This window comes from Nelusetta ayraudi, unplaced genomic scaffold (assembly GCF_046127955.1).
Source record: "Nelusetta ayraudi isolate G7.1 ecotype Tasmania unplaced genomic scaffold, CSIRO-AGI_Nayr_v1 ptg000011l, whole genome shotgun sequence".
In the NCBI taxonomy this organism is placed as follows: Eukaryota; Metazoa; Chordata; class Actinopteri; order Tetraodontiformes; family Monacanthidae; genus Nelusetta; species Nelusetta ayraudi.
The window spans coordinates 582,112-607,500 of NW_027466061.1; the positions used below are offsets into that span (position 1 = coordinate 582,112).

The 25,389-nt window shown below is 44.3% G+C and overlaps 1 protein-coding gene across 5 annotated transcripts in view; it reads left to right on the forward strand.

The window, feature by feature from the left end:
- Positions 1 to 25,389, forward strand: part of sptbn2 (spectrin, beta, non-erythrocytic 2) — a 53,386-nt gene that overhangs the window by 20,646 nt on the left and 7,351 nt on the right. For 2 of the 5 annotated variants that reach the window (XM_076019848.1, XM_076019849.1), the window contains 34 exons: positions 4,548 to 4,699; positions 5,247 to 5,420; positions 5,725 to 5,816; positions 5,972 to 6,052; positions 7,085 to 7,200; positions 7,593 to 7,705; positions 8,165 to 8,352; positions 8,463 to 8,580; positions 8,809 to 8,967; positions 9,081 to 9,383; positions 10,897 to 11,050; positions 11,142 to 11,536; positions 12,096 to 12,359; positions 12,628 to 12,839; positions 13,256 to 13,393; positions 13,500 to 13,719; positions 14,231 to 14,767; positions 15,596 to 15,798; positions 15,904 to 15,994; positions 16,112 to 16,258; positions 16,769 to 17,032; positions 17,530 to 17,754; positions 17,876 to 17,965; positions 18,155 to 18,433; positions 18,804 to 18,934; positions 19,171 to 19,375; positions 20,588 to 20,962; positions 21,813 to 22,057; positions 22,157 to 22,295; positions 22,643 to 22,727; positions 23,132 to 23,328; positions 23,813 to 23,940; positions 24,048 to 24,123; positions 25,340 to 25,389. The exon at positions 25,340 to 25,389 is cut by the window's right edge and continues 31 nt beyond it. In XM_076019848.1, coding sequence (XP_075875963.1) covers positions 4,548 to 4,699; positions 5,247 to 5,420; positions 5,725 to 5,816; positions 5,972 to 6,052; positions 7,085 to 7,200; positions 7,593 to 7,705; positions 8,165 to 8,352; positions 8,463 to 8,580; positions 8,809 to 8,967; positions 9,081 to 9,383; positions 10,897 to 11,050; positions 11,142 to 11,536; positions 12,096 to 12,359; positions 12,628 to 12,839; positions 13,256 to 13,393; positions 13,500 to 13,719; positions 14,231 to 14,767; positions 15,596 to 15,798; positions 15,904 to 15,994; positions 16,112 to 16,258; positions 16,769 to 17,032; positions 17,530 to 17,754; positions 17,876 to 17,965; positions 18,155 to 18,433; positions 18,804 to 18,934; positions 19,171 to 19,375; positions 20,588 to 20,962; positions 21,813 to 22,057; positions 22,157 to 22,295; positions 22,643 to 22,727; positions 23,132 to 23,328; positions 23,813 to 23,940; positions 24,048 to 24,123; positions 25,340 to 25,389 — 6,346 coding nt within the window. Of the gene's footprint in view, positions 1 to 4,547; positions 4,700 to 5,246; positions 5,421 to 5,724; positions 5,817 to 5,971; positions 6,053 to 7,084; positions 7,201 to 7,592; positions 7,706 to 8,164; positions 8,353 to 8,462; positions 8,581 to 8,808; positions 8,968 to 9,080; positions 9,384 to 10,896; positions 11,051 to 11,141; positions 11,537 to 12,095; positions 12,360 to 12,627; positions 12,840 to 13,255; positions 13,394 to 13,499; positions 13,720 to 14,230; positions 14,768 to 15,595; positions 15,799 to 15,903; positions 15,995 to 16,111; positions 16,259 to 16,768; positions 17,033 to 17,529; positions 17,755 to 17,875; positions 17,966 to 18,154; positions 18,434 to 18,803; positions 18,935 to 19,170; positions 19,376 to 20,587; positions 20,963 to 21,812; positions 22,058 to 22,156; positions 22,296 to 22,642; positions 22,728 to 23,131; positions 23,329 to 23,812; positions 23,941 to 24,047; positions 24,124 to 24,398; positions 24,497 to 25,339 lie in introns of those variants that run through there. The other 3 variants (XM_076019850.1, XM_076019851.1, XM_076019852.1) reach the window with 2 other exon arrangements.

Here is a 25,389-nt window from a genome sequence, read left to right on the forward strand (position 1 = left end):
AAGGCAATGGATTTTTTGACACCGCTTTGAATGTTGTAGAAAATTACCTGTATAGTGTTGATGATAGCGAAACAGCGCCGCACTTCATAAATAAATATGAAAACATTTTTGTTTTTGTTATAAGCTTAAAAAAATTAGATAATTGTATTTGTTTTAATGAAAATGATTTGAAAACAAGAAAAGCATTGACCTGATTTCTGCTATTACAATGCAATTCATCTTTTTTCCTTTGGACATGCATCAAATGGCCCATCAATGTCTGCAGAATTCTTGCATTTGTCTACATGTAGTTGTGACAGTGTTCTCTCCACTATCTGTCAGGCAGAAAGGATTAGGTCTGGCGCCACAGTTGCGCAGATGAGCTGCGGATAATCATCATTATCAACGGTGCGAACCGGTAAGATTGTTTAGGGGTGAAACAGAAAAGCCGCAGCGGGGCCAAACACCAGCGGAGAGGCCACTCACTCGTTGCTGAGCCGCTCCATTCATTCCTCCAGTGTGACGTACACCCCAGGCTTACGGCCCGTAAAGAGCTCGTTCAAAGTGACTGGACATGCCCAAATATGCTTTTGAAATGTTTTGATGTTGCCTGTAACAACACGTTCCTATCTGCCGCCGGTAAACAATGGAGGAAAAACACCACGCTGCAAATTCTAATGACTTGTTTTTCAAGCTTGCACACAAAAGGATCGTTAAGGTCTACTGGGGCCTCGGGAGAACATAGGGGCAGGTTTGAAAGAAAAAAAAATCTTGTGTATGCTTGTCTCGGCGACACACAAAAACAGCTCTTCTCGTAAAGCATGATGGCATTGAAGCAATTTTTTTTATTATCACAATTTTTTAGTTTTAGTTGTGTTTTTCTCAACAAAAAAAAGGGGGGGGGAAATACCAGCTACTGGTTAACAGCGCTGTGTGTTTGTTTTATTTCATCATTTAGTATGTGAGACAGGTTTGTCGTATCTTCCGCTTCGTGACCTTAGCAGTGCATTTCATGATGGTGTAACTGTTGGCTTTGAGCAGGCCTGGTTCTAAGATAGGCTTCAGTCGTTTTCAAAAACGAATCTGTGAGTTAGTTACTCAAGTTCTTGTGACCTCAGCAAACTAGTAATTACTAGCCTAAGTTTTCTTTATCCCATAGTTGTTTCTCATTGTCCTGTCTTGGCCGCTGCAAGCTTTGCAGGTGTTGAGCAGACATCATATTACAGCCCGAGTTTCCCATAACTTTTTCTTTTCTTTTCCTTTCTTTTTTTTTGTTACCTGTACTATGTTCGGCTTGTCAACAATGTGAAAACAGATCATTCTGTGCCTTGAAAAAAAGAAGATTTTTTTTCATGTTCACAATACCACGCAAGACCAAAGCACTACGTCACGTTGTCAGATGACAGAGCTGCTGCTTCTCCACCGCCACCGCAGCAGATAGTCGATGATGACAGGTTTGCGTTTTGCTCGCCATCCTAAGAACGCACATCAGACTCGCATTTCTCACATGTTTTTCTGGCCCCGCTCTTCGCACTTGGTGGCCTTGTCATTAAAAAGGTGCAGCAACAGCAGCAGCAGCACCAACACAGTCGCAGGATTTGGGCTGGAGGACCGCTGGCCGCTGCCACTTACTCAGTGGGCGCTGTCACCACATGACTAAGTGTCAGGTGGAATGCAGGATTCTTTGGTGCAGCTGCATTTTCACAGTGTTGCTGTCACCTTTCTGGGGTTTCTTCAGATTCAAATGACTTTGTGGTTCAGTTGAGACGCATCGGAGCGTAGAAGAAGTACAAGAAGAAGAAGAAGAAGAAGAAGAAGAATGCAAAGCAGCTTCATAGAAAAACAAGATGTCACGTGCTATTGTTGTTTTTTGTGTGGTCAAGTGCCCTTTATTTGGACAGTGTTCAGTATTACTAGACAAACAAAAAAAGTTAAAATAGTTTTCCAAAAGCTGCATCTAAAATTCAATTTTATCCAACCTTGTGAAGTCATTGTTGATAATTATTGCGAACTCATTAACTTGACAAGTGTCTTCACATAGAAGATAATCTTTCATAATCATATATAACTCCGAGAGATTGTTATTTCAGGAGAGTCTAGCAAACTGGTAGCCCTTCAAGTGACTCAGGACCCATGAAGTAGCTCTCAGTGCGGAAAAGGTTGGTGACTCCTGCTCTACACGTTCTGCAAAAAAAAGTCCATGTATCGGTGCATCCCTAGTTTTAACAGTGCGGATGTCGCCTTAAGCTGTCTGGGTTCCTTGTTTCAAAAGAGCTTCTCCTCCTTCAGCCTTCAGCTTGCGACACGTCCAACGTTATGTCTTGTGTCACGTTTCCCCATAGCCAGAAATCTTTTGTTAAATTTCAAAATGTTTGCCCTTTTTTTTTTTAGTCGACAGTTGGTCGCTGATTGCACAACAATGTTCTCCTCGGTGACCCCTCGTTTCATCATTGCACAGCGCTCACTCCTCTCTGAAGCATGTCATCTCACTCTCCACTATTTGTTCACACCAAAAGTGTGACACAATCATAATAAATGTATTTTTAATGCTGGCGATACATGGGGGCGTCGCTCCGTCGGCCGGTATTTTTCCATTTCACCATCCTCACGGTGGCATTGGTAAGCATCGCCCTCTACATGTGAAGGTGGTTGTGTCGGTTTTGATCTTGGACCTTTGGCTATGGTTCTTTAGAAGCTGATGTCAGTGTCCACAAAAAATCTATGTAACGCTCCAATTTCACTTAGAACCATCACGAGGATGGTGAAATTAAGAAGTGCTAATCCCTTACTCGTTAGTCCTGCTTGTCGACAGAATAATCATATTTTTTCAATTAGTTTTGCTTGATACAATTTGCAGTTTTAATGGCAGCATATAAAACTGAAAGGCAGCAATCATGTGTGTTTTTTGTAGCGTCACAAGAAACAAATGACTGTTGTTTTTATTCATTAGTAGTAAGCATTTATTTTTACAGAAACAGTTGGCCCATTTGTATAGAACAGGCGTCACCAGCCTTTGAACCTGAGAACTGCTTCATGGCTCCTCAGAAGAGCAGAAGGGCAACCAGTTTGCTGCACTCTACTGAAATAACAAACTTTCTCAGTTATATATTATTATTAATATTTATCTATGTGAAGACACTGATCATGTACATGAGTTCTCAATAGTTATCAACAATGACCTAACAAGGTTGGATAAAATTTAATTTTAGATGCAGTTCAATGAGTTGTACAGGCCTGTGGGGGGCAACCAATGTGGTCCTTGGGGAGGACCTGGTGCCTGCGGGCACCACGTTGGCGACCCGTTATAGATGTAGCCACAGCGGACCCCTACATTTTGCACAGAACGTGGCATGTCTTCATGAGTTTCAGGATTTCGTGCCTAGAGGTTATTATGGCTGCAATAACAAAGATGTGAGATCAAGTGCAACATCAGAAAAACAAGGATTAACACCATGGTGGCCTTCCCAGTTCCAGGTGGAATTTGTTGATGAGGGAGAAACGTTTGTAGAGGGATGTTGAAGTCAGCTGATTTCTCATTCAGCTCACCACCTGATTTTAGTGAGTCGTTTTTTTGATACTGAAACGGTTGAACCAGTTGAAACTGAATTATAACAAATAAATGGACATGTATTATTAGCATGCATATTCTTCTCACTAAATGCTACTAAACGTTACACACTGGAAACTTTAAACATCATCTGTCTCCTGGGTGTAACGAGAACTGCTGCAGGTTTGTAATGTGCTTGGATTTTAAAAAGTAAAAAAATAAAGAGCATTATCCTCTCACACCTTGGGATTATACATTTTATACCACACCTTCCTTAGATTAATATGTATTCAGAAAAAACTGATTCATGCTCTGTCTGCTTTAGTGCTTAACTGACTTGCATTAAGTACAATGCAAGAATAGTGTTTTCAAAGGCCGCCTGTCCTAGAAACGAGGTCACCTTCTCAGGTTGTGGAGCAGATTAGCTTCTTACTCCCCTGCTCCATATGTCTGAGCTGCTGCTGCCACAGCTTAATTTATTGTGGTTCCTTTTTTACTGTTCCTCCAATAATAAAACAGCTGAAAGAAGACAAAGGAAAAAAAGCCTGGTAAATGTCACGCCTCTGTGTGTAATCTCGTCATTGTCGTTCTAGGTGAACTCACAGAATTAAGAGTAATTAGCAAAGCACGCATGAGAGCACGCCTGGTCTGAGGACTGAGAAGCTCTCACTGAGCTGTCAAGGCAGTGATCCCGCGGACTTAATGGTGTAGCTTAGGTGGGAAAAGAACCACTAGGGTGGGTGATGGGCGTAAATCCTGAAGATGAAGTCATCTGTTTACTTGTACTAGCGATCGGAAGGATTGATCGCCTTTGATAGGAGGCTGATTTTACTTTTCTTTTTTTAATTACTTTGTAGATACCTGACTAAAGCACGGTGGCTGAAATAAAGTACAGAATAGGCAAATTTAAGCCATTTATGGATAGACTCATCTGTTCATTCATTCATTCGAAACCAATGATGGCATAAATGTATGTCAGTAGTGGTTGACCATCGTCCTCGTCCACCGTGTCCCCCTGCAGATGAGCGTGAGGCCGTGCAGAAGAAGACCTTCACCAAATGGGTGAACTCTCACCTGGGCCGGGTGACCTGTCGCATCGGCGACCTGTACACGGACCTGCGCGACGGCCGCATGCTGATCCGCCTCCTGGAAGTCCTCTCGGGGGAACAGCTGGTCAGTACGGTAGCACAGACACACACACACACACACACACACACAGCCAGACCTCAGCGTGACCCACTCCCACACACTGCAGGGGAGGGAGGAATCATGTGCCTCTCTTCGATTGTCAGCGTGTTCTACTTCTGCTCATATCAAAATGCAAGGGTGAAGTTTCACAAAACACAACAACGCTACGCATTATGGAAACAGACCTCAACAATAAGAGATGACAACCTCTCACCCACGGTCTTGCACTTCTACCAGAAAAGAACATGCAGTTACAAAAATACACAAGCACCGCAGGGCCTGCAAACTGTCTGACTGATTGTACAACAACACTATATTTGTAAAGTGTTGTGTTAACATCCGGTTACTGAGTATTTATATACATATGTATGTATTATATATTTACGGTTGTACTTTAAACGATTATGTGAAAACACAAGGTTATGTTTTGCAGAATTGTATTTTGTCCTATTGTTTAGGGGCACAGTTACCCTTTCTTTCAATGAATTTAAGAGCTATACTTTTTTTTTTCTTCTTCTTCTGCTTCTCGCAGCCACGGCCCACCAAAGGCCGCATGCGTATTCACTGTCTGGAGAATGTGGACAAGGCCCTGCAGTTTCTCAAAGAGCAGAAGGTGCACCTGGAAAACATGGGCTCGCATGACATTGTGGACGGAAATCACCGCCTCACTCTGGGTCTCATCTGGACCATCATCCTTCGCTTCCAGGTGGAGTTGATGAGGAGCTGCATGGAGCTCTGCTCATGTTCGTTGTGCCTGTGCGATGAAAAGACCCGCATGTTTAAAGCAAAATCGGTTAAGATTTAAAATCAATGCACTGGTTTACGTGATGAGGTAAATCCTGTTCCACACACTCCCTGTCTCTGGTTGTGAGTGCTAAAATTTTCCCAAAGTTGCTTAAAAGTGGCGCTACAGCTGAGATCACATTCCAATTGTTGTAGCTGACATCACCAAAGGATTGATTGTTTAAAGTTCAGTTCATTTTGAAGTCAAAGTGTGTTTTTGCCAACAGATCCAAGACATCAGTGTGGAGACAGAGGACAACAAGGAGAAAAAATCCGCCAAAGATGCTCTGCTGTTGTGGTGCCAAATGAAAACTGCAGGGTAAGAAACAAGGGCTTCATAAACACTATTTATACTTCAAAGACCCATTTGACCAATTTATGCTTTTTGCGTTTACGCAGAAGTGACTACTGATGACTCATGTCATGTTGACTTGTTGGTTAATGATTTGTGACTTTTTGTTCTGGCTCCTGCAGATATCCCAATGTCAACATCCACAACTTCACAACCAGCTGGAGAGACGGCCTGGCGTTCAATGCCATCGTTCACAAACACAGGTCATTGACTTCTTCCTGTACTTGAGTTCACCCACTGCACTTGGCACCTCTGTGGAGGACACACTTTTTCACATCAAGTTTATATGTCATTGTTTTATCTATACATTTTAACCTAGTAAGCCGAGTCCACCGTATGAACTCTGACATTTGCCTGTTTTGACTATGTGCCGTGGGACCGTCACGTGACTTGATGGTGTTTTTTTTACCTTTGTTTTCCATCTACATATTTTTCTTCCCCCACCATCCCTCAAACAGTCAGCAGCATGGCTAAAAGGGTGAAAGTAACTGGAGTAAGATGACCTAGATAACAGAAACCCACTTATTTTCTATGAAAAATCGTCCTCAACACCTCGTCCTCAATCTCACTGGCACACCCTGCTGGCATTACTGCCATCGTTTCTCTGTGCCACAATGAACTCACAGTCAAATGTGTGACTCAATCTAATTTTTTTAACCTTTTTTTAGCCATAGAACAGCCTATCTACATGAATTTTACTTGCAACCCCGAGATCCACTACCAGTCAAAAGTTTGGACACACCTTCTCGCAAGGTTTTTTTTTTTTATCTTTACAACTTTCTACCTTGCAGATAGATACTAGACAAGACATCAAATATAATATAATATGAGCAAGATATATGTAATTATGCAGCAAAAAAACATGTTAAATAACTCTAAATATTTTTTTTATGAAAGGTGACTATTTTGAAGAATTTAAATATAAAACATATTTGAGTTATTTTACACTTTTATTGTTTCCCACATAATTCCATGGGTGTTCATACGTAGTTGTGATGTCTTCAGTGAGAAACTGCAATGTCAATAGTCATAACACTGAAAGAAAAGACATTAAATGCATGTGTGTGTCCAAACTTTTGACTGGTCGTGTATGTCTTTACACTACATTTTAGTGCAAAATACAGTATGTTTCGTAATGCAGAAATGCAGCAATGTGAATGAATGGCACTCTCATTTGTAATGTTCTCATTTTATTCTATATTTAAACCACAACAACATCTCCCCTCTCCCTGTAGACCTGACCTGATTGAGTTTGAAAACCTGAAGAGGTCCAACGCTCACTACAATCTCCAGAATGCTTTCAACGTGTCAGAAAAAGAACTTGGCCTGACCAAGCTGCTGGACCCTGAAGGTGAGTGCATCGATTTTGCACACACACACAAACGACAAAAAGAAACACTCGTCTGAGTTCAATTAGAGGTCTGACACTGGCTACAGAGGCAAAAAGACTGCGGCTGCTGCTCGTCCAAAACAGACTAATGGGTGTGAGGAGTTTGGAGGATTAGTGGAATTAATGAAAGCTTAGACAACTCTGCATCACATGTCAGCTACAGTGACATCCTCAAACCAAAATCCAAAGATTAACATTTTGTCACATGGGAAACTTGCATTCCGACTTTTTTCAGAGCCAAATTGTCCGACCAAGCGAATACATTTGGAGATTAAATTGTGATGAACGGTTCCGAGATGAATATACAATGTTTTTTTGTTTTTCTTGTCGGCCCCCTCCAATCTGCCCCTCAGATGTTAATGTCGACCAGCCTGATGAAAAATCCATCATTACCTACGTGGCCACCTATTACCATTACTTCTCCAAGATGAAGGCCTTGGCAGTGGAGGGCAAACGAATCGGCAAGGTGTGTGTGTGTGTGTGTGTGTGTGAGTGTGTGTGTGTGTGTGTGTGTGTGTGTGTGTGTGCGCGCGCGCGCGCAACTTTGATCTGTATATATATATCTGTATATGTATATATATATATATGTATACATATGTATATATATATATATATATATATATATATATATATATATATATATATATACATATATATATATATATATACATATATATATATATATATATATATATATATATATATATATATATATATATATATATATACATATATATATAGATCTCTGACATCTATATGTACACACATATAGATGTATGTATGTATGTATGTGTGAGTCTATATATGTATGTATATATATATTTATACATGTATAAGGTCACATATAGACTAACACAGTTACAAATTCAGGAATGTCAGTTCTTGCCAGCTTCCTAAATCCAATGATGATTTGTTTGGGTCGAAGGTCCTAGACTACGCTATCGAGGCTGACCAGCTGATAGAGAAGTACGAGACGCTGGCCTCAGAGCTGCTGCAGTGGATCGAGCAAACCATCGTGACACTCAACGATCGGCAGCTCGCCAACTCGCTGAGCGGCGTGCAGAACCAGCTCCAGGCCTTCAACTCCTACAGGACCGTGGAGAAACCCCCCAAGTGAGTCAAGACAGACAGCCGACGGTGCTCGCGCTTCACCGTCAAAGCAGACGTGAGGCAGATATGACGCTATATTTTTTCCCAATATACCAACTTCCTGTTTGCTTCAGGTTTACAGAGAAAGGAAACTTGGAGGTTCTTCTGTTTACGATCCAGAGCAAGATGAGAGCAAACAATCAGAAAGTCTACATGCCGAGGGAGGGTAAACTCATCTCTGACATTAATAAGGTGAGCTCTGAGGAATGCTGCACCTCTTTTTTTTATGATATTAAAAAATGCCAAAGCCGTCCAATAACCTCAACTTTTTGAGCAGATTGTTTCTTTGTTTGTTTTTTTCTCAAACCGCGCGATTGTTATCAGGTGTTTTTCATCATCTGTCGTGTGCAATATTGATATTGCTATCGCAGTTGGTAACCGACTTCCTCTTTTTTTTTTTCTCACTCCCTCCCTCACCAGGCGTGGGAGCGGCTGGAGAAGGCCGAGCACGAGCGAGAGCTGGCGCTGAGGAATGAGCTGATTCGCCAGGAGAAGCTGGAGATGCTCGCCGCGCGTTTCGACCGCAAGGCCGCCATGAGGGAGACGTGGCTGAGCGAGAACCAGAGGCTGGTGTCTCAGGTAGGAAGAGGAAATTCACACATGCAAGCAAACTCCTTGTTTTTTCTGATGCGACAGACAGATGTGCTGAGGTCGTGTTTTTTTTTCTCTCTGTCTTTCGTCTCTGTTGCTAGGACAACTTTGGGACCGACTTGGGTGCGGTGGAAGCCGCCACGCGCAAACACGAGGCCATCGAGACTGACATTGGGGCCTACTGGGAGCGGGTGGCCGCCGTGGAGGCCGTCGCCAAGGAGCTGGAGGCCGAGGGCTACCATGACGTGCGCCGCGTAGCGGCACGCCGCGACAATGTGCTGCGCCTGTGGGAGTATCTGAAGGAGCTGCTGGCTGCAAGGCGGGAGCGGCTCAACGCCCACCGGGACCTCCAGAGGCTGTTCCAGGAGATGCGCTACATCATGGACTGGATGGCCGACATGAAGGTAACGTGACGTGCTGCCATCAGCGGCGTGCGCTAACGCTTTCCTGAGTTAAAGCTAATTATTACCTTGTGGCTCAAATTTATTCCACAAAAATAAAAATGCTAGCCCACTTTCTATCATGTGTAGGAAATATATATACATGTATGTATATATGTATATATATATATATATATATATATATATATATATATATATATATATACATATATATATATATACATATATATATATATATATATATATATATATATATATATATATATATATATATATATATATATATATACACACACACACACACATATATAGTCCACAAAGCTGTGACCCAAGTGGGTTGCGACCCACCAGTTGATAAACGCTGCTCACCAGCAATGTCCTGTAGTGTCTTTGGTTTTTCCCCTCTGGAAGCTCAGCCGCTGTTCTTTGCAGATGTTTCTCAGCAGCTTCAGTTCAGGACCATAAACATCACCAGTAACGTTTTTTACAGTTCCGCTGTGATGTGTGTTTCCTGTCACTGTCTGGCTTTACTGAGGCTGACTGTGAAGTTATTGGGACTCAACCGACTCTGCTCCTCTGAAATCTGTCTGTCGTATTGCAGTATTTAGGTCAGTGACTCGTGAGATGCTGAATGGCTGGCAGCATTTTAGATTTTGATATTAAACTATTAAAACAGAGGACATTAAAAGTTAGCAGTTATCATCGTTAGGTATTTTTCTATTTTGCGTTTAATTTCCTGCTAATATCCCTCCAGGAAATTCACTTATCGATTAATTCTGCCGTGGATTTTTTTTTTTTCATTATTGTCCGCAGCTTTAAACATGCATCAGTTGTGTGTCAGGATAAAAATGCCTGTGCATGTCTCTCCTCCCCTTCCATGGTGGTTTTTATAAATGTATTTATTTATTTCACTGCATAGTACTTCTCTGAGGGCTCCGCACCATCCACCCACCAGCTTTTACAAAAATAGCAGATTTGCCACCTTTCGCCAGTCTGTATGAACTGTTTGGATGGAGAGAGTTTCTTTTACATCGACAGAAATACTGGGAAATTATATTTGCCTTCACAGCCACAGAGAGGAGATAAGATGTAATGTACGTGTTGTCTTGGATGGCAGTGCAGCGTGGAGGCTCTTTTTTGGAGTGTTCTTGAGTTCTCAGACTGCTCCGGTTTCTGTAACTCGCCTTGCCACAGTGTAATTACAAAGCCTTTTGTTAGTGCCATTATCTCTTTTTTTTATTGTGTCGGCAGTAGTGGGTCCTGTTGTCATGTAATTGCCTTCTGCTCCGAGGACGCGGATGAAAGAAACCTTGCTGTCATCTGAGGCTTTTTGTCACTCTGTGCTGAAGTTAAAGGGACTGTAACCACATAGTCATTGATTTTATCATCATTAGTTTTTCAGTCTGTCTTTCAATATTTCAAGTTGAGTGGATGACTCATAAAACTGTTAAGCCTCCAAATTTAACCAAACGTAATTATTTAACCGGCTATTGCACTGTGCTCTGTCTTGCCTCAGGGTCGTCTGCAGTCTCAGGACAGCGGCAAACATCTGCACGATGTGCTGGACCTTCTACAGAAGCACACGCTGGTGGAGGCCGACATCTCCGCGCAGGCCGAAAGGATCAAAGCCGTGCAGGGAGCGGCGCAGCGCTTCACTTCTCACGAGCAAGGTGAGGTCGCAAAAAATCCATTTCCTGCAAAAAAATAATGATGCTGCTCAGTCAGGGGTGGAGTAACAACGGCGTGCTCTCAAATCTCCAGCCTACAAACCGTGCGAGCCGGGGCTGGTCAGCGAGAAGGTGGAGCTGCTGGGTCAATCCTACGAGGAGCTGGGCCAGCTGGCCGCCAAGCGCAGGGAGCGCCTGGAGGACTCGCGCCGCCTCTGGCAGTTCCTGTGGGACCTGGGCGAGGAGGCGGCCTGGATCAGAGAGCAGGAGCAGATCCTCGCCAGCGGCGACTGCGGCCGCGACCTCACCTCCGCCCTCCACCTGCTCAGCAAGCACGAGGCCTTCAGAGACGAGATGGCCGCCCGCTATGGCCCCCTGAGCAACAGCATTGCCGCGGGTGAGGCTCTGATCGCCGAGGGACACTACGGTGCCCCGGAGGTCCGGGAGAGGATCCAGGACGTCCGGGCCCAGTGGGCTCACCTGGAGGAGGTGGGCCATGACGACATGCTCTCTTACTGCCACATACACATGCACTATGCAATAAAAGAAAATATCTTTATCATGAAAATTTCATTAAAGAGCAATAAAAAACTTATTTGTATTCAATATAAGGTAAATCATTTGTAAATAATAGAACTGTCCATATAGATGTAAATATTTGTTTTTCCTTTTTTCTTCTTTAATATGATTAAATAGTATAATATACATTTATGATTAAGTTACATAATAATTGTAATATATTGTTATTAATAATATTAATATTATTATTATTATCATTATTATTATTATTATTATTATTATTATTATTATTATATAAAAACACATAAAAGTGATTTGATTTCTTCTTCATTTATATTTTTTCTTCTCTATGCACTACATGCAGCTGTAATTATGCAAATGTCCCCAATGTGGGATAAAGGCATTCTATTCTGTTCTATTCTATACACACAAAAAAATAATTAATACACATCCAGTGATAAAATATATTTTCTCTAAACCTTGTTTCTTTTTTTTGCTTTTTTCCCCTTGGCTTTCCTCCTCTAACTAGACCACCAAGCTAAGAGAGCAAAGTCTCAAGGAGTCCGTGGCCCTGCATCAGTTTCAGACCGACGCCAACGACATGGAGGCGTGGATCATGGAGACGTTCCGACAGGTTTCCAGCCAGGAGGTCGGCCACGACGAGTTCTCCACGCAGACTTTGGCTCGCAAGCAGAGGGAGATCGACGAGGAGATCCAGAGCCACCGCCCACTCATCGACTCACTGCATGAACAGGCCCAGGCACTGCCAGAGGCCTACCTGCACTATCCTGAGGTATACTGAGTTGAATGCTTCTCTTACCCTTTTTTTTTTTTTTTAAGAGGTAGCTGACTCTGATAGTTAAGTTGTGACAGAATGACAGAAATTATTGACTTAAATTGTTTTCCTGCAAAATAGAATTACATGTATTTAAAAATTCCTTGTTTAAAAAAAGGGAAACTGGCCACGAACCACGACCCAATCAAAACAGCTCCGCGACTTTTGGGTCGCGACCCACCAGTTGAAAAACGCTGTACTAAATGATTGCCCTCACTGCCCACAGGTGGATGGCCGTCTGCCTGCCATCGAGCAGCGCTACGAAGAGCTGGAGTCTCTGTCTGCAGCTCGACGCCAGGCTCTAGAGGGCGCTCTGGCCCTCTACCGCATGTTCAGCGAGGCCGGCGCTTGTCTGCTGTGGGTGGAGGAGAAGGAGCAGTGGCTGGACGGCATGGAGATCCCGACCAAGCTGGAAGACTTGGAGGTGGTGCAGCAGAGGTTAGTAGTGTGATTATTGAATACTGTGTTTAAAGGGCCAGTGTGTAGAATTTTTAAAGAAGTCCGCCTGACAGCGCGTTTGGTATTCAAGCCACTGTCCAGTGGGCTTCCTTAGAAAATGATGGTGAAAAATGGCAGATAACGAGGAGCAAGACTCTTATTGCTCTATGTATTTTCTTCTATACATGAGGACTGTTCTAATGGTAGGAAAACCAAATAAATCTTATCGTACAGCGAGTATACACATTTATTAATGTATTTATGGGCAGTATGTTACGCTTTTACCAATATAAAATCATAAATCAAGCCAGATTTTACACACTAGACCTTTAAGTGTTGGCGTTGTGGACTGTCGACTGAATGCATTGTATTGATCGTTGCTGATTGACTATCCACGATTACGTTTTTGGCTGCAGGTTTGAGACACTTGAGCCTGAGATGAACAACCTGGGCTCCCGAGTCACTGACGTGAACCAGGTGGCCGAGCAGCTGCTGAGCTCCGACAGCTGCAACAAAGACAAGATCCACCAGACACGAGACCAGCTGAACAACAGGTCCGAGCGGATTAAAACCATATTACACAGCAATCCATTTTCACTCATTGCACTTATTGTCTTGATGAACAAACCCTTGTTCTTCCCGATTTGGTGTGGCACGCAGATGGAAAGAGTTTGAGCAACTGGCCGGGCAGAAGAAACAAGGCTTGGAATCGGCTCTGAACATCCAGAACTACCACCTGGAGTGTAACGAGATCCAATCCTGGATGAAAGAAAAAACCAAAGTGATTGAATCCACTCAGGGCCTCGGAAACGATCTGGCTGGAGTGATGGCGCTGCAGCGCAAACTCACGGGAATGGAGCGGGACCTGGAGGCCATCCAGGTGTGTAGGCGCTAATGTGCATTGGCTCATTCCTCAGGAGCGGGAGCGGAACATACTGGGAAGTATAAATGAGCAGGGATTCACCGATATCAATACCAGTATCGGTAGAGATATCCGGGTTGAGTACTATACTCATATATATGAAATATGTGCCGATACCACGACACAGATACCAGTTGTATATGCATGTATTTGACAAGTTTGTTAAATCTGTGTTTGCACTACGGTGAAACTTGTGACAGTCGCCCCATGTTCTAGAAAATGACAGGACAGTCTTTGGAAAAGAAATCTAAATAATATGTTCTATAATATGTAACGGCCTCATTAAGTACTTTGTGACGGTATCGATGAGCACTGAAAAGCAAGGGCTCGTTCTCTACTCATTCTCTAAAAAAGTGGTACCGGTGCATCCCTATTAACGAGTCTAATATGGATTTTCTGTGATCGCTCCTGATCTGAAATGATTGTGTATCTGCGTGTGTGCGTGCGTGCGTGCGGCTGTCTTTTTCAGGGTAAATTAGACGACCTGACGAAAGAAGCAGAGAAGCTGGCCAATGAACATCCGGATCAGGCAGGGGAGATCCAGGCTCGCCTGGCAGAGATCCAGGAAGTGTGGGAGGAGTTGAACGACACTATGAAGCGGCGCGAGGAGTCGCTGGGCGAAGCCAGCAAGCTGCAGGGCTTCCTCAGGGACCTGGACGACTTCCAGTCCTGGCTGTCGCGCACGCAGACGGCCGTGGCCTCGGAAGACATTCCCACATCTCTGCCCGAGGCCGAGAGTTTGCTGGCCCAGCACGAGAACATCAAGAATGAGGTGGACAACTACAAGGAGGACTACGAAAAGATGCGTGCCGTGGGCGAGGAGGTGACCCAGGGTCAGACAGACGCCCAGCACATGTTCTTGGCCCAGCGGCTGCAGGCTCTGGACACCGGCTGGCACGAGCTGCGCCGCATGTGGGAAAACCGCCACAGTCTCCTGGCGCAGGCCTTCGACTTCCAGACGTTCCTGAGAGATGCAAAGCAGGCGGAGGCTTTTCTCAACAGCCAGGTGAGAAACGGACTTCAGTCCAACACCCTTATAAGGAGAAAAAAAAACATATATTTCAGTGCTGCTGGTACAACTACATTTAAATGGGTACAGTGAAACTGAAAAGACATAGAACAAAAAAATTGCCTCTAAAAAGTCTCACCAAGGGTGCGACTCGACCCAACTGCACTCTGTTCCTGCACAGGAACAGACTTGTTGATTTACATGATGTGCTAATTTATCACCATAAACGGCTGAAGAAACAAAATGCAAGCTCACATTTTCATCATCATGGCGATTGGCGTCACTCTACACTCTTTTCCTTCAAGACTTCCTGCGGTGCCCGGGAAAGTGAATACGACATACCCACAATCCAAACCCCGGCCTGAACATAACAGGACATAGCAAACACAGTCGGCTCTGCCGGCCACTTACAACAGTTGTGGCTCAGCTTTCAGTTCCAGATTTGCGCAGATGGACGAACTTTAGGCCGAACACAGACTAAAACATGTATGAATGTCATCGAGTTTCAGATCCGGGACCAGTCTGTCAGTTAATTTCCAGTTCTGTGATGTTCCTGCCGAATAAGGGAATCCTCTCATTTAGAGGTCCACACAGTAACACACACAGGTGATGGTTTCTGTGTGAAGGATGAGAGTTTTTTCAGTTGTATCCAAGTTTTAACTGTAAAGTGAAGGCGCTTTGCTCCTCACAATGGTTTTTACTGAAGACCACAACAGCAAATAACTGTAATTCTGTATCACTGCTGCCACTTTTATTTAAAACAAGTGTGGAATTTGCTGATTGCCTTTAAGATTTTTTCAACATCCCATTCCTCTGTGTGCGTAGGAGTACGTGCTGTCCCACACGGAGATGCCCACCAGTCTGCAGGGAGCGGAGGAGGCCATCAAGAAGCACGAAGATTTCCTCACGACCACCGAGGCCAGCGAGGAGAAGATAACTGGCGTGGTGGAAGCTGGACGGCGCCTCATTAACGACTGCAACGCAAACTCTGATAAGATCCAGGAGAAAGTTGACTCCATCCAGGAAAGGTTGGCTGAAGTTTAAAACACTGGAGGGTGGGAGGGATGTTAATACAGTCAAGTTTCTCCTTAGTTTAAAATAGTGGCTTAAAGATATCCTTCTTATTTTCACAGGCATCTTAAAAATAAGAAGGCTGCAAATGAACTGTTGACCAAGCTGAAGGACAACCGTGAACTCCAGCACTTCCTGCAGGACGGACAGGAGGTAAGAGTTTTCAATGCTTTACAAGGACTCAAGTAGGTTTTTGTGATTACATTATGAGAAACCAACCAGTGTCTGTGTTATTTTCTCTCTAACTTATATATCTATATTTTTTGTTAGCTCACATTGTGGATCAATGAAAAGATGCTGACGGCGCAGGACATGTCTTACGATGAGGCCAGGAATCTTCACAGCAAGTGGCAGAAGCACCAGGCCTTCATGGCAGAGTTGGCCTCCAACAAAGACTGGCTGGACAAGATTGACAAGGTGTGACCAATTTCACAATGATTGTTAGTGATTTTTTTTCTTCTTTTGTCTTCAAGACACACACAGACCTGATGAGGGCATTATTTAATTGCACCCAAGATTTTACAGCCTCTCATGCTAATACTGAGCATGACTGTTTTGGGACGGTTTGGATAACTCACCCAAAGGAGTTGATTTCATAATAATATGTTTAATTTTAGAGCACTTTTCAAAGCTCTCAAAGAAACTTTACAAAAATAAGGTTTAGAAAAAATACTTAAAAATATGCACACAGATAAATCAAAGAGTAAATCATAGAGTAAAATAAATGAAAAACAAGGAGGTTAATTGCACTGGTAGTTAAAAACAAATAAGTAAACAACACACAAGTAAAACAGTAACATTAAAAGCATAACAGAATAGATGTGTTTTTTGAGTAATGATTTGAATGGTGCATTAGGACATTTTCATGTCATGATCATAGACTGATTCACCAAATCTCCTCTTCTCTGTGGTTCCCACCTCCAACAGGAAGGTCAGCAGTTGGTGACGGAGAAGCCCGAGCTGAAGCCGGTGGTGGAGCAAACCCTGCAGGAGCTGCAGCGCCAGTGGCAGGAGCTGGAGGAGACCACGCAGACCAAGGCCCAGTGCCTGTTCGATGCCAACCGGGCGGAGCTCTTTACGCAGAGCTGCTCTGCCCTCGACGTCTGGCTCAAAAACCTGGAGGGTCAGCTGCAGAGCGACGACTACGGCAAAGACCTGACCAGCGTCAATATCCTGCTCAAGAAGCACCAGGTAGGGTGGAAGTCCTCCTCTGCAGTGAGAATACATTTAAAGGTCAAGCGTGTCATGGTTCGAGATTTTGAAGAAGAAACAGTGACATCAAGTGGTGACAGCGTCTTTCAGTGCCAGTGAATTACGGTGGCCTGCACACCCAGACCTGGATAATTTGTCCACCGTCTTCTTCGTTGGTTTATTTGAAGACGCGAGCGTTCACCCTAATTACACAACGCGCTGTCGGGCAGCTGGATTGTCCACACCAGGCTTCCTTAGAAATATGGTGGTTCAAGATGGCAGCCAACTGGGAGCAAGACCCTTGTTAATCTGTGTATATATTTATGTATATGAGAACCGCTCTAAGGGTAGGAAAACCAATAAAATACCAAATATTTAAATACAATAACTTAGTTTTAACTTAGTTTTATTGCACTTGTTGAGCCCCCCTCTGCAAGTTTTTCGACTAATTAATTTTGAGTGGTTTGGTGAAAGGCTTTTTTTCACTCCTTGTGCAGATGCTGGAGCATCAGATGGAGGTCCGAGAGAAGGAGGTGCAGGCCCTGCAGTCGCAGGCCCTGGCCCTGACCCAGGAAGACGCTGGATTGGCCGAGGTCGACGGTCAGCAGAGACGAGTGACCGACACGTTCTCCAGCCTGCAGGATCCCCTGCAGCAGAGAAGACAGCAGCTGCTCGCCTCCAAAGAGGCTCATCAGTTCAACAGAGATCTGGAGGATGAAATTGTGAGTGGTTTACGCCTGATGAGCTGCATGAATTACACGCAGGAGGATGAAGCAAGCCTTTTTATTGTGTCCCGATTTGTTTGACACTCGTTTTACTTTATCCTTGGGCTACTGCTTTCAGCTCTGGGTGAAAGAGAGGATGCCTCTCGCCGCCTCCACAGATCACGGAAAAGACCTCCCTACCGTGCAGCTGCTCATCAAGAAGAACCAGGTACACGGATCACTCACTTCAAGTCACAGAGAGTCTGAACGGGACAAGAACAGCAACAACTATATGACTCTATTTGTTTAACCTAAAGATCTAAGTGGATTTTCACGCTCTGATTGGTTTTTGAGTGATTCAACAGTAAACCTGAATGTCTGTTTTTTGGTTTTGTTTCCTTCCCCCTCACTCAACCAGACACTACAGAAGGAGATCCAGGGCCACCAGCCCCGCATCGACGACATCCACAAGCGGGGCAAGACCCAGAGCCAGGTGGACGGGGAGAGGCAGTCAGTGTTGGAGGAGCGGCTGGTGGAGCTGCGGGACCTCTGGGACCAGCTGATCGCAGAGACGGACAAGCGTCACACTCGTCTGATGGACGCCAGCCGCGCCCAGCAGTTCTACGCGGACGCGGCGGAGGCAGAGGCCTGGATGGGAGAGCAGGAGCTGCACATGATGTCGGAGGAAAAAGCGAAGGTGAGAGAGGAAGAAGAGGGAGACCAACCTTGTTGAACAATCAACAATGACTTAACATGGTCGGATGAAACTGAATTTTAGACGCAGCTGAACGAGTTGTGCTATTTTTAGAACAGGCCTGCGGGCGACTCATGCTGCTCTTTGGGGGCAACCAGTTTTCCCCGTGGCCACCGTGTTGGTGACCACTGTTGCAGACGCTTAACCGCATTTACTGAAGAGTCTCAGACAGTTGCTTGCGTTTTTATTCTCCAAAGATCATTCAAAATCTATTCTCCAGAAAACGTGCAAACGTAAAACAATGTGTCATGTGTTATTGTGTGAGGCTAAGTGGCACCTACAGAACCAAAATGATTCCCCGTTGGCCCTGCAGGATGAGCAAAGTGCACTTGTCATGGTGAAGAAGCACCAGACGCTGGAGCAGGCACTGGAGGACTATGCTCAGACCATCCACCAGCTGGCCAACAGCAGCCGCCTCATGGTCACCAGTGAGCACCCAGAGAGGTGAGAGTGCAAAGTCCAGTTTGACTGTTTCCTCGGTCTCTTTCTTTCCATCTGTTGGATAGATGGACCATCAGCTTGATCATCAGATGAAGAGAGATGAAAAAAATAAAATGAAATGAAATAAAATAAAATAACTGAATGAAAGAATCTCACACTCACTCACAGTTGCTTGATTTCTAACGGCCGCTCTCTCTCTCTCTCTCTCTCCCTCTCTCTCTCTCTCACTCTATTTGCAGCGAGAGGATCACATTACGGCAAGCCCAGGTGGACAAGCTGTACGCCGGGCTGAAGGACCTGGCCGAGGAGCGCCGCGGGCGGCTCCAGGAGAGGCTGCGCCTGACGCAGCTCAAGCGAGAGGTGGACGACCTGGAGCAGTGGATCGCCGAGAGGGAGGTGGTCGCCGGCTCCCATGAACTGGGACAAGACTACGAACACGTCACCGTGAGTTTCTCCTTTCTTTCCCCCGTTTGTTACAGTCGCTCTTTGGAGACGTTTGCCGAGTTTAATCAGTTTATTTCTTTTGTCATTATTCACCTTTTATTAATACAGTGACATTAACAAACAGACAGTGAATAACAACAACATAAATGCGTGTGTGTGTGTGAGTGGACTATGGCTGCACAATATATTGTAAATTTATCGATATTGCGATATCAACATCTGCGATAGACATCGTAAACACTGCGATAAATAGTGCGTTCATCCATGCGCTACATGTAAAGAAATTTGACCAATCAGATTGAGCCTTACTGCGTTAGATGCCCGCCTCCAAGTAACTGCTTTTGGTTGAGTTCGCAAACCAATTGGAAAGAGTGAGTCAGCAGTCATGGCGGAAGCGACAGAGACGTGCGAGGAAAATGTGGGCGAAGAGAAACTGTCACGCGAGACACAACACCGGTGTTATGTCTGTACTGGTCTTCAATTTAACGTTTCCTCACCGAACAGTGTGAACAACAAATGTGCTTCGCCACCGTCAGCAGATTGGTCAGAAATTCACAAACACGCACAACATATTACTGGCGGTTTTACTGTCGTCGTCCACATGTACCACAGACAATATGCTCTTGTACATGAGCAGTGAGCACTACGTGCTAGTGACCTACAAAAATTATAAATGGAAATTTTCGTCGAGCTACATTTTATTTCACCTGAATAAAAAACTCAGTATCAGCTGTCTATCTCTGTGAGCTGCCGAGACTCACAGCTAGCATGGCTTTCTTTGGGTATTAGTAAATGCAGGCAGCATCCAGTTAACATTTTGATTTGGGCTGCCTGAGACAACTGCTTTCCCACAGTTATCATATTTTGTTTACTTTCATTAAAACCGCCAGTAACATGTTGTGTTTGTGTGTTAATTTTAGACGGTCCGCTGATTCCCCAACCCCCCGCCCTCCCTCTATTGTTAATTTGTAACAATAGAGGACATATTAATGTTAACATGTTTTTTGGATCAATTTTAAATTGGAAAACGGATGAAATATAACATTCCACCCACCCACAAGGTCATAATCAATCATTTGTATATATAGCAGTTTAAACATTTTAGCATTGATGTATAATAATAAATACTATATTATATATATTATCAGACAGAAAATGGAATATAGAAATTCATTCATTCATTGATTTTTTTTTTTCATTTCTCTGCGAAAGATGCTGCGCGACAAGTTCCGGGAGTTCGCCCGCGACACCAGCACCATCGGCCAGGAGCGCGTGGACGGCGTGAACAGGCTGGCGGACGACCTCATCGAGTCGGGCCACCCGGAGAACGCCAGCGTGGCCGAGTGGAAAGACGGGCTGAACGAGGCCTGGGCTGACCTGCTGGAGCTGATCGACACGCGCACACAGATGCTAGCAGCCTCGTACGAGCTGCACCGCTTCCACCAGGACGCCATGGAGGTGCTGGGCCGCATCAAGGAGAAGAGGGAAGGGCTGCCCTCCGACCTCGGCCGGGACCTCAACACCGTTCAGCACCTGCACAGGCAGCACAACACGTTTGAGAACGACATCCAGGCCCTCAGCGGACAGGTGGGCTGACTTCTAGCCCACGCAGGGCTGCAACACTCTGGAAAAATACTATATATTCACAGTATTTATCACATTCATTGTCCGTAGCAAAAGAACATAACAAAAGAAATATACAATAGTGCTTCATGCAAGATTGAAACATCAACTTTCCTGCAGTCTCTTTGAAGAAGATGACCAGAGACGTAGACCTGCTCTCTAAATGTACACAGAATAAGAATCAAACATGGTCAGTTTTTCTGCAGCCAACTGCTTAAAGAGTCTTTGCTAAGAACACCAGTTGGTCAACATGTTCAGGCTTCAGTGAGTCTTCACCGCTTCGTCAAAATGTTGCTCTGTGGTGACGATTGAGGTGGTCTAGTGTTTCCTTGCGGTGCTGCGATTAAAGTCAAAACACTCTTTGCACGCAACGTTCTTTTGACTTCCGTCGTCCGAAAACCTTCCGGACCACGAGATGCGATCTCTTTCTCGGTACGAGGGCAGCGGGGCTTGATTTTGTTCTCACCATGGACTGACACATTTTCTTGAAAATCAATTTTGTTGGCTGGTCAAGTCTTCCTTTCAAAGCATTGAACGCAATGTTTTTCCCACCTGCCTCCAGATTGGCCGTTCTGTATCAAATGTTATATTGTTGGGTGTTCATTTGCTGAGTGAGAAAGCAGGAGCGCTTCTTTTTCTGCAGCTGATGTCCTGAATGAAGAAAATGTAACAGAACCGTCGCCATTAAAAAAAAAAAAAAATTTTTAAACAATTCATGGCTCAGAGCCCTGACCCCTCTTGAGAGTCGACGTGTCCTGTGAAAACCAAACATCCTCTCTTCTCTCCTCCTCACTCTGCGTCTGTCTGTCCTCAGGTGAACCAGGTGCAGGACGACGCAGCGCCGCTGCAGAAGGCCTACGCCGGGGAGAAAGCCGATGACATCCACCGGAGCGAGCACGCCGTCACCACCGCCTGGGAGGGCCTGCTGGAGGCGGGTCAGGCACGCCGGCTCCTCCTGCTGGACACTGTGGAGAAATTCCGCTTCTTCAACATGGTGCGTGACCTCATGTTGTGGATGGACGGCGTCAACCTGCAGATCGACGCCCACGACAGCCCCAGGTGACTGTTGGCTCTGATTTGATACTGCCGCTGTGTTTACCAGCGCATATTGTCTGATCTCACCCTCCTGCGTCTCTCTCTGTCTGTCTGCTGCCACAGGGATGTTTCTTCTGCAGGCTTGGTCATCGCCAATCATCAAGACATCAAGTCAGAGATTGAGACGAGGGCAAACAGCTTCACCGCCTGCATTGAAATGGGAAATTCTCTCATTAACAAAAACCACTACGCAGCTGATGAGGTACTGTCCAATAGATAACTTCATCCAATGAAAAAAAGGGGAAAAAAACAAAATATTAGCAATTTTATATTATAACAGAGTAAACAGACACTATTTTAGACTATTTTCAATGTTATCTTTGTACCTAGACATGTTTCAACAGTAGCTTCCGTCTACCTCAGAAGGTCACCTGGGTGATACCAGCTGATATAAACGTGTCACGCAACACCACCCAGGTGGCCTTCTGAGGAAGACGGAAGCTATCGTTGAACATGTTGAACCCTAACCCTTAAAATACAGATTACAGTGTGCTAATTTTTTTTTTTTAAGTTTTTTTGTCTGATTGTCTAAACCTCTGTGATCCACAGATTCGAGAGAAACTGACTCAACTCCAGGAGAAGAGAGACAAGATCAACAAAAAGTGGCAGGACAAGATGGACCATTTGCAAATTGGTACAAACCACCGACTCACCAACCACAACTCGCTGTTCTATATAGGAGCCTTGTGCAGGGGTGTTTTCAATGACATGGCATCACCGTGAGAAATAACAGCACAAGTGAAGCGTTTGCTTGGACTCAGTGTCAGTCGGGGAAAGGTGACGGTTGAAATTCACTTTGAAGCCTGTTGGTTGCAGTCAATCACACAATGACGAATGTCTTCGTTAAAACATGCTTTATGTTTATTGTCTGTTTGCACAGAAAAACTATATTTTATGATATTTTTTACCAGGACAACAAATTAAGATTGCTCATTAGTTTTAACATAGCTCTGCTATGCCATGTGTAATGAAAAAACCTGCTGAAAGCCCTGATGAAGGACGTTTTTCTCCCCCTCATCTCCTCTTGCTGCGCCTCAGTGCTGGAGGTGCTGCAGTTTGGTCGCGATGCCTACGTGGCCGAGTCGTGGTTGGCCGGCCAGGAGCCCCTGGTGCGGGCGGCCGATCTGGGTGCAAATGTGGACGAGGTGGAAAGCCTGATTAAGCGCCACGAGGCCTTCGAGAAGCTGGCCACAGCCTGGGAGGAGCGATTCTTCTTGCTGGAGAAGCTCACGACAGTAAGTGTGTTTAAAAGTCTTCAAGGTTAAGTGTGTTAAATTATTTGGAGATTTTGAAGAAGAAACAGCGACATCAAGTGGGTTAATTTCAGATTGCAGCGTCTTTTACTCTCCATCTCCTGATCTTGGCCTGCACATTCTAACCTGGATACCTCGTCCACCTTCTTCTTTGTTGGTTTATTTGAAGACGCGAGCGTTCTCTTTAATTACTAAATGTGCTGTCAGGCAGCTGGATTGTCCACACCAGGCTTCCTTAAAGATATAGTGGTGCAAAACCAAATGACTTTTATTGTACTGCAATTTTAACACTTTTATTAGTGTATTTATGGCCAGCATGTTAAGCTTTTACCAATATAAAAATGATAAATCAAGCCACATTTTACAAACTGTACTTTAAATTCCATCACCAAAAAAATGTGCTGGAATTTCAGCCACTGCCAACCTGTGTGTGTTTTGCCCATCGTGGTCCCTGCTTTTTTTTCAGCTCGAGAGGCACGAGATGGAGAGGAGGCGGGAGGAGGAGGAGCGGGCGAGGCGGCCGCCCTCGCCACCTCCCGTCGACCTGGCGGCGGCGTCAGAGATGGAGAGCCAGATACACGACTCGGCCGCCAGGTGAAGTCAGAGAAACATTGCTGTCTTGCAGTCTGCGAGTTGGCATTTTGTTTTAATTTTTTTTCCCATTCGTATTAACGTTTTGTCTCCCTGCCTTCCACCAACAGGACCAGTCTGGACCAGACCACACTCAACCAGTCGGTGTCGGTCAACGGCGTGCACAGCGACAACGACACGTCGCAGGTGAGTCTCAAGTTTTGAAGGTTTTGCGGAAAAATGAAGTCTTCACTGAACAATCTGAGTCTGCTCTCCTAACATTTATTTGAGTCTCAAAGTCTCAAAGGTCTTCTTTCTTTTCTTTTCTTTTTTTCCTTGTTTCATTTTTTGTTTTCCTCAACATCACATACGGTTCTGCAGGAATCAGCACTGCAGATAGAACAGTGCATCCTTTATACAGCTTTTCAGTGTGTCTTATTCTGAACATCTATTTTTGTTGCCCAATTGTTTGCTCATAATAGGACGTGGTCCAGCAGAATCAGGTATGTGTAGGTCAACATAGCAACAGCTGAGATGCAACTTAGGATGAAACTTGAGTTGCACTTTGAGGCCAAGAATGGGGGAACAGTGCAAAGAGACTTCTGCATTATTATTGTAACATGAATACAATAGCATTACAAAGGCGAATGTTTTTATCTTAAACACTTGAGCATTGACTGTCTGCCGTAGTGCCGTTTTAATGCCGTCCTTGTGTTTAGTGTTTAGAATAGAGAGGAAATCCCGTCCTGTTCTCATAATATAGCCAGTATTTCACACATCCATGACTGTGTGTGTGTGTGTGTGTGTGTGTGTGTGTGTGTGTGTGTGTGTGTGTGTGTGTGTGTGTGTGTGTGTGTGTGTGCACGTGCGTTCGTAATATATTCATTGTTCTCATCGAATTCAAAGATTCAGCTGTGTGTTTTATTTAAATGTGTAAAAGATTTTTTATTTGTCACATGTCACATTGCACGGCATTGAAATGTTGGTTTGGCAGAAACCAGTGGGATTGTGTATTATGAGGTATAAAGAAAGTATGAAAAAAAAGTGTTAAAACAATAAAATATAATATAATGCAATTATTTGTAAACGATGGAATGCAAATTTGAAACAGTGCCATAATAATATTATTTAATAATACTTATACTACTACTATTACTACTAATAATAGTACTGTGTAATATAATAAACAATATACAATTATCAGTTACATGATTTATGAAATGCGATACAATGTATAATATTATAATGCAGTAATAATATATGAATTTACATGATAATGTGTGTTATTGTGCTAAAGACTCAGACTTGAAGGATCCTGTGAGAAATGTTCCAGATGATGAATGATTTTTCCCAGTTTTTTGCGTTTCCACTTAGTTCCTCCTAAACGACTTCTTGTTGCGTTTGATTTTGATTTTTTTACCAGCAGTCGTTGTCGGTATCGTTGTCGCTGGGACAGAAATCAGAGCCCAAGCA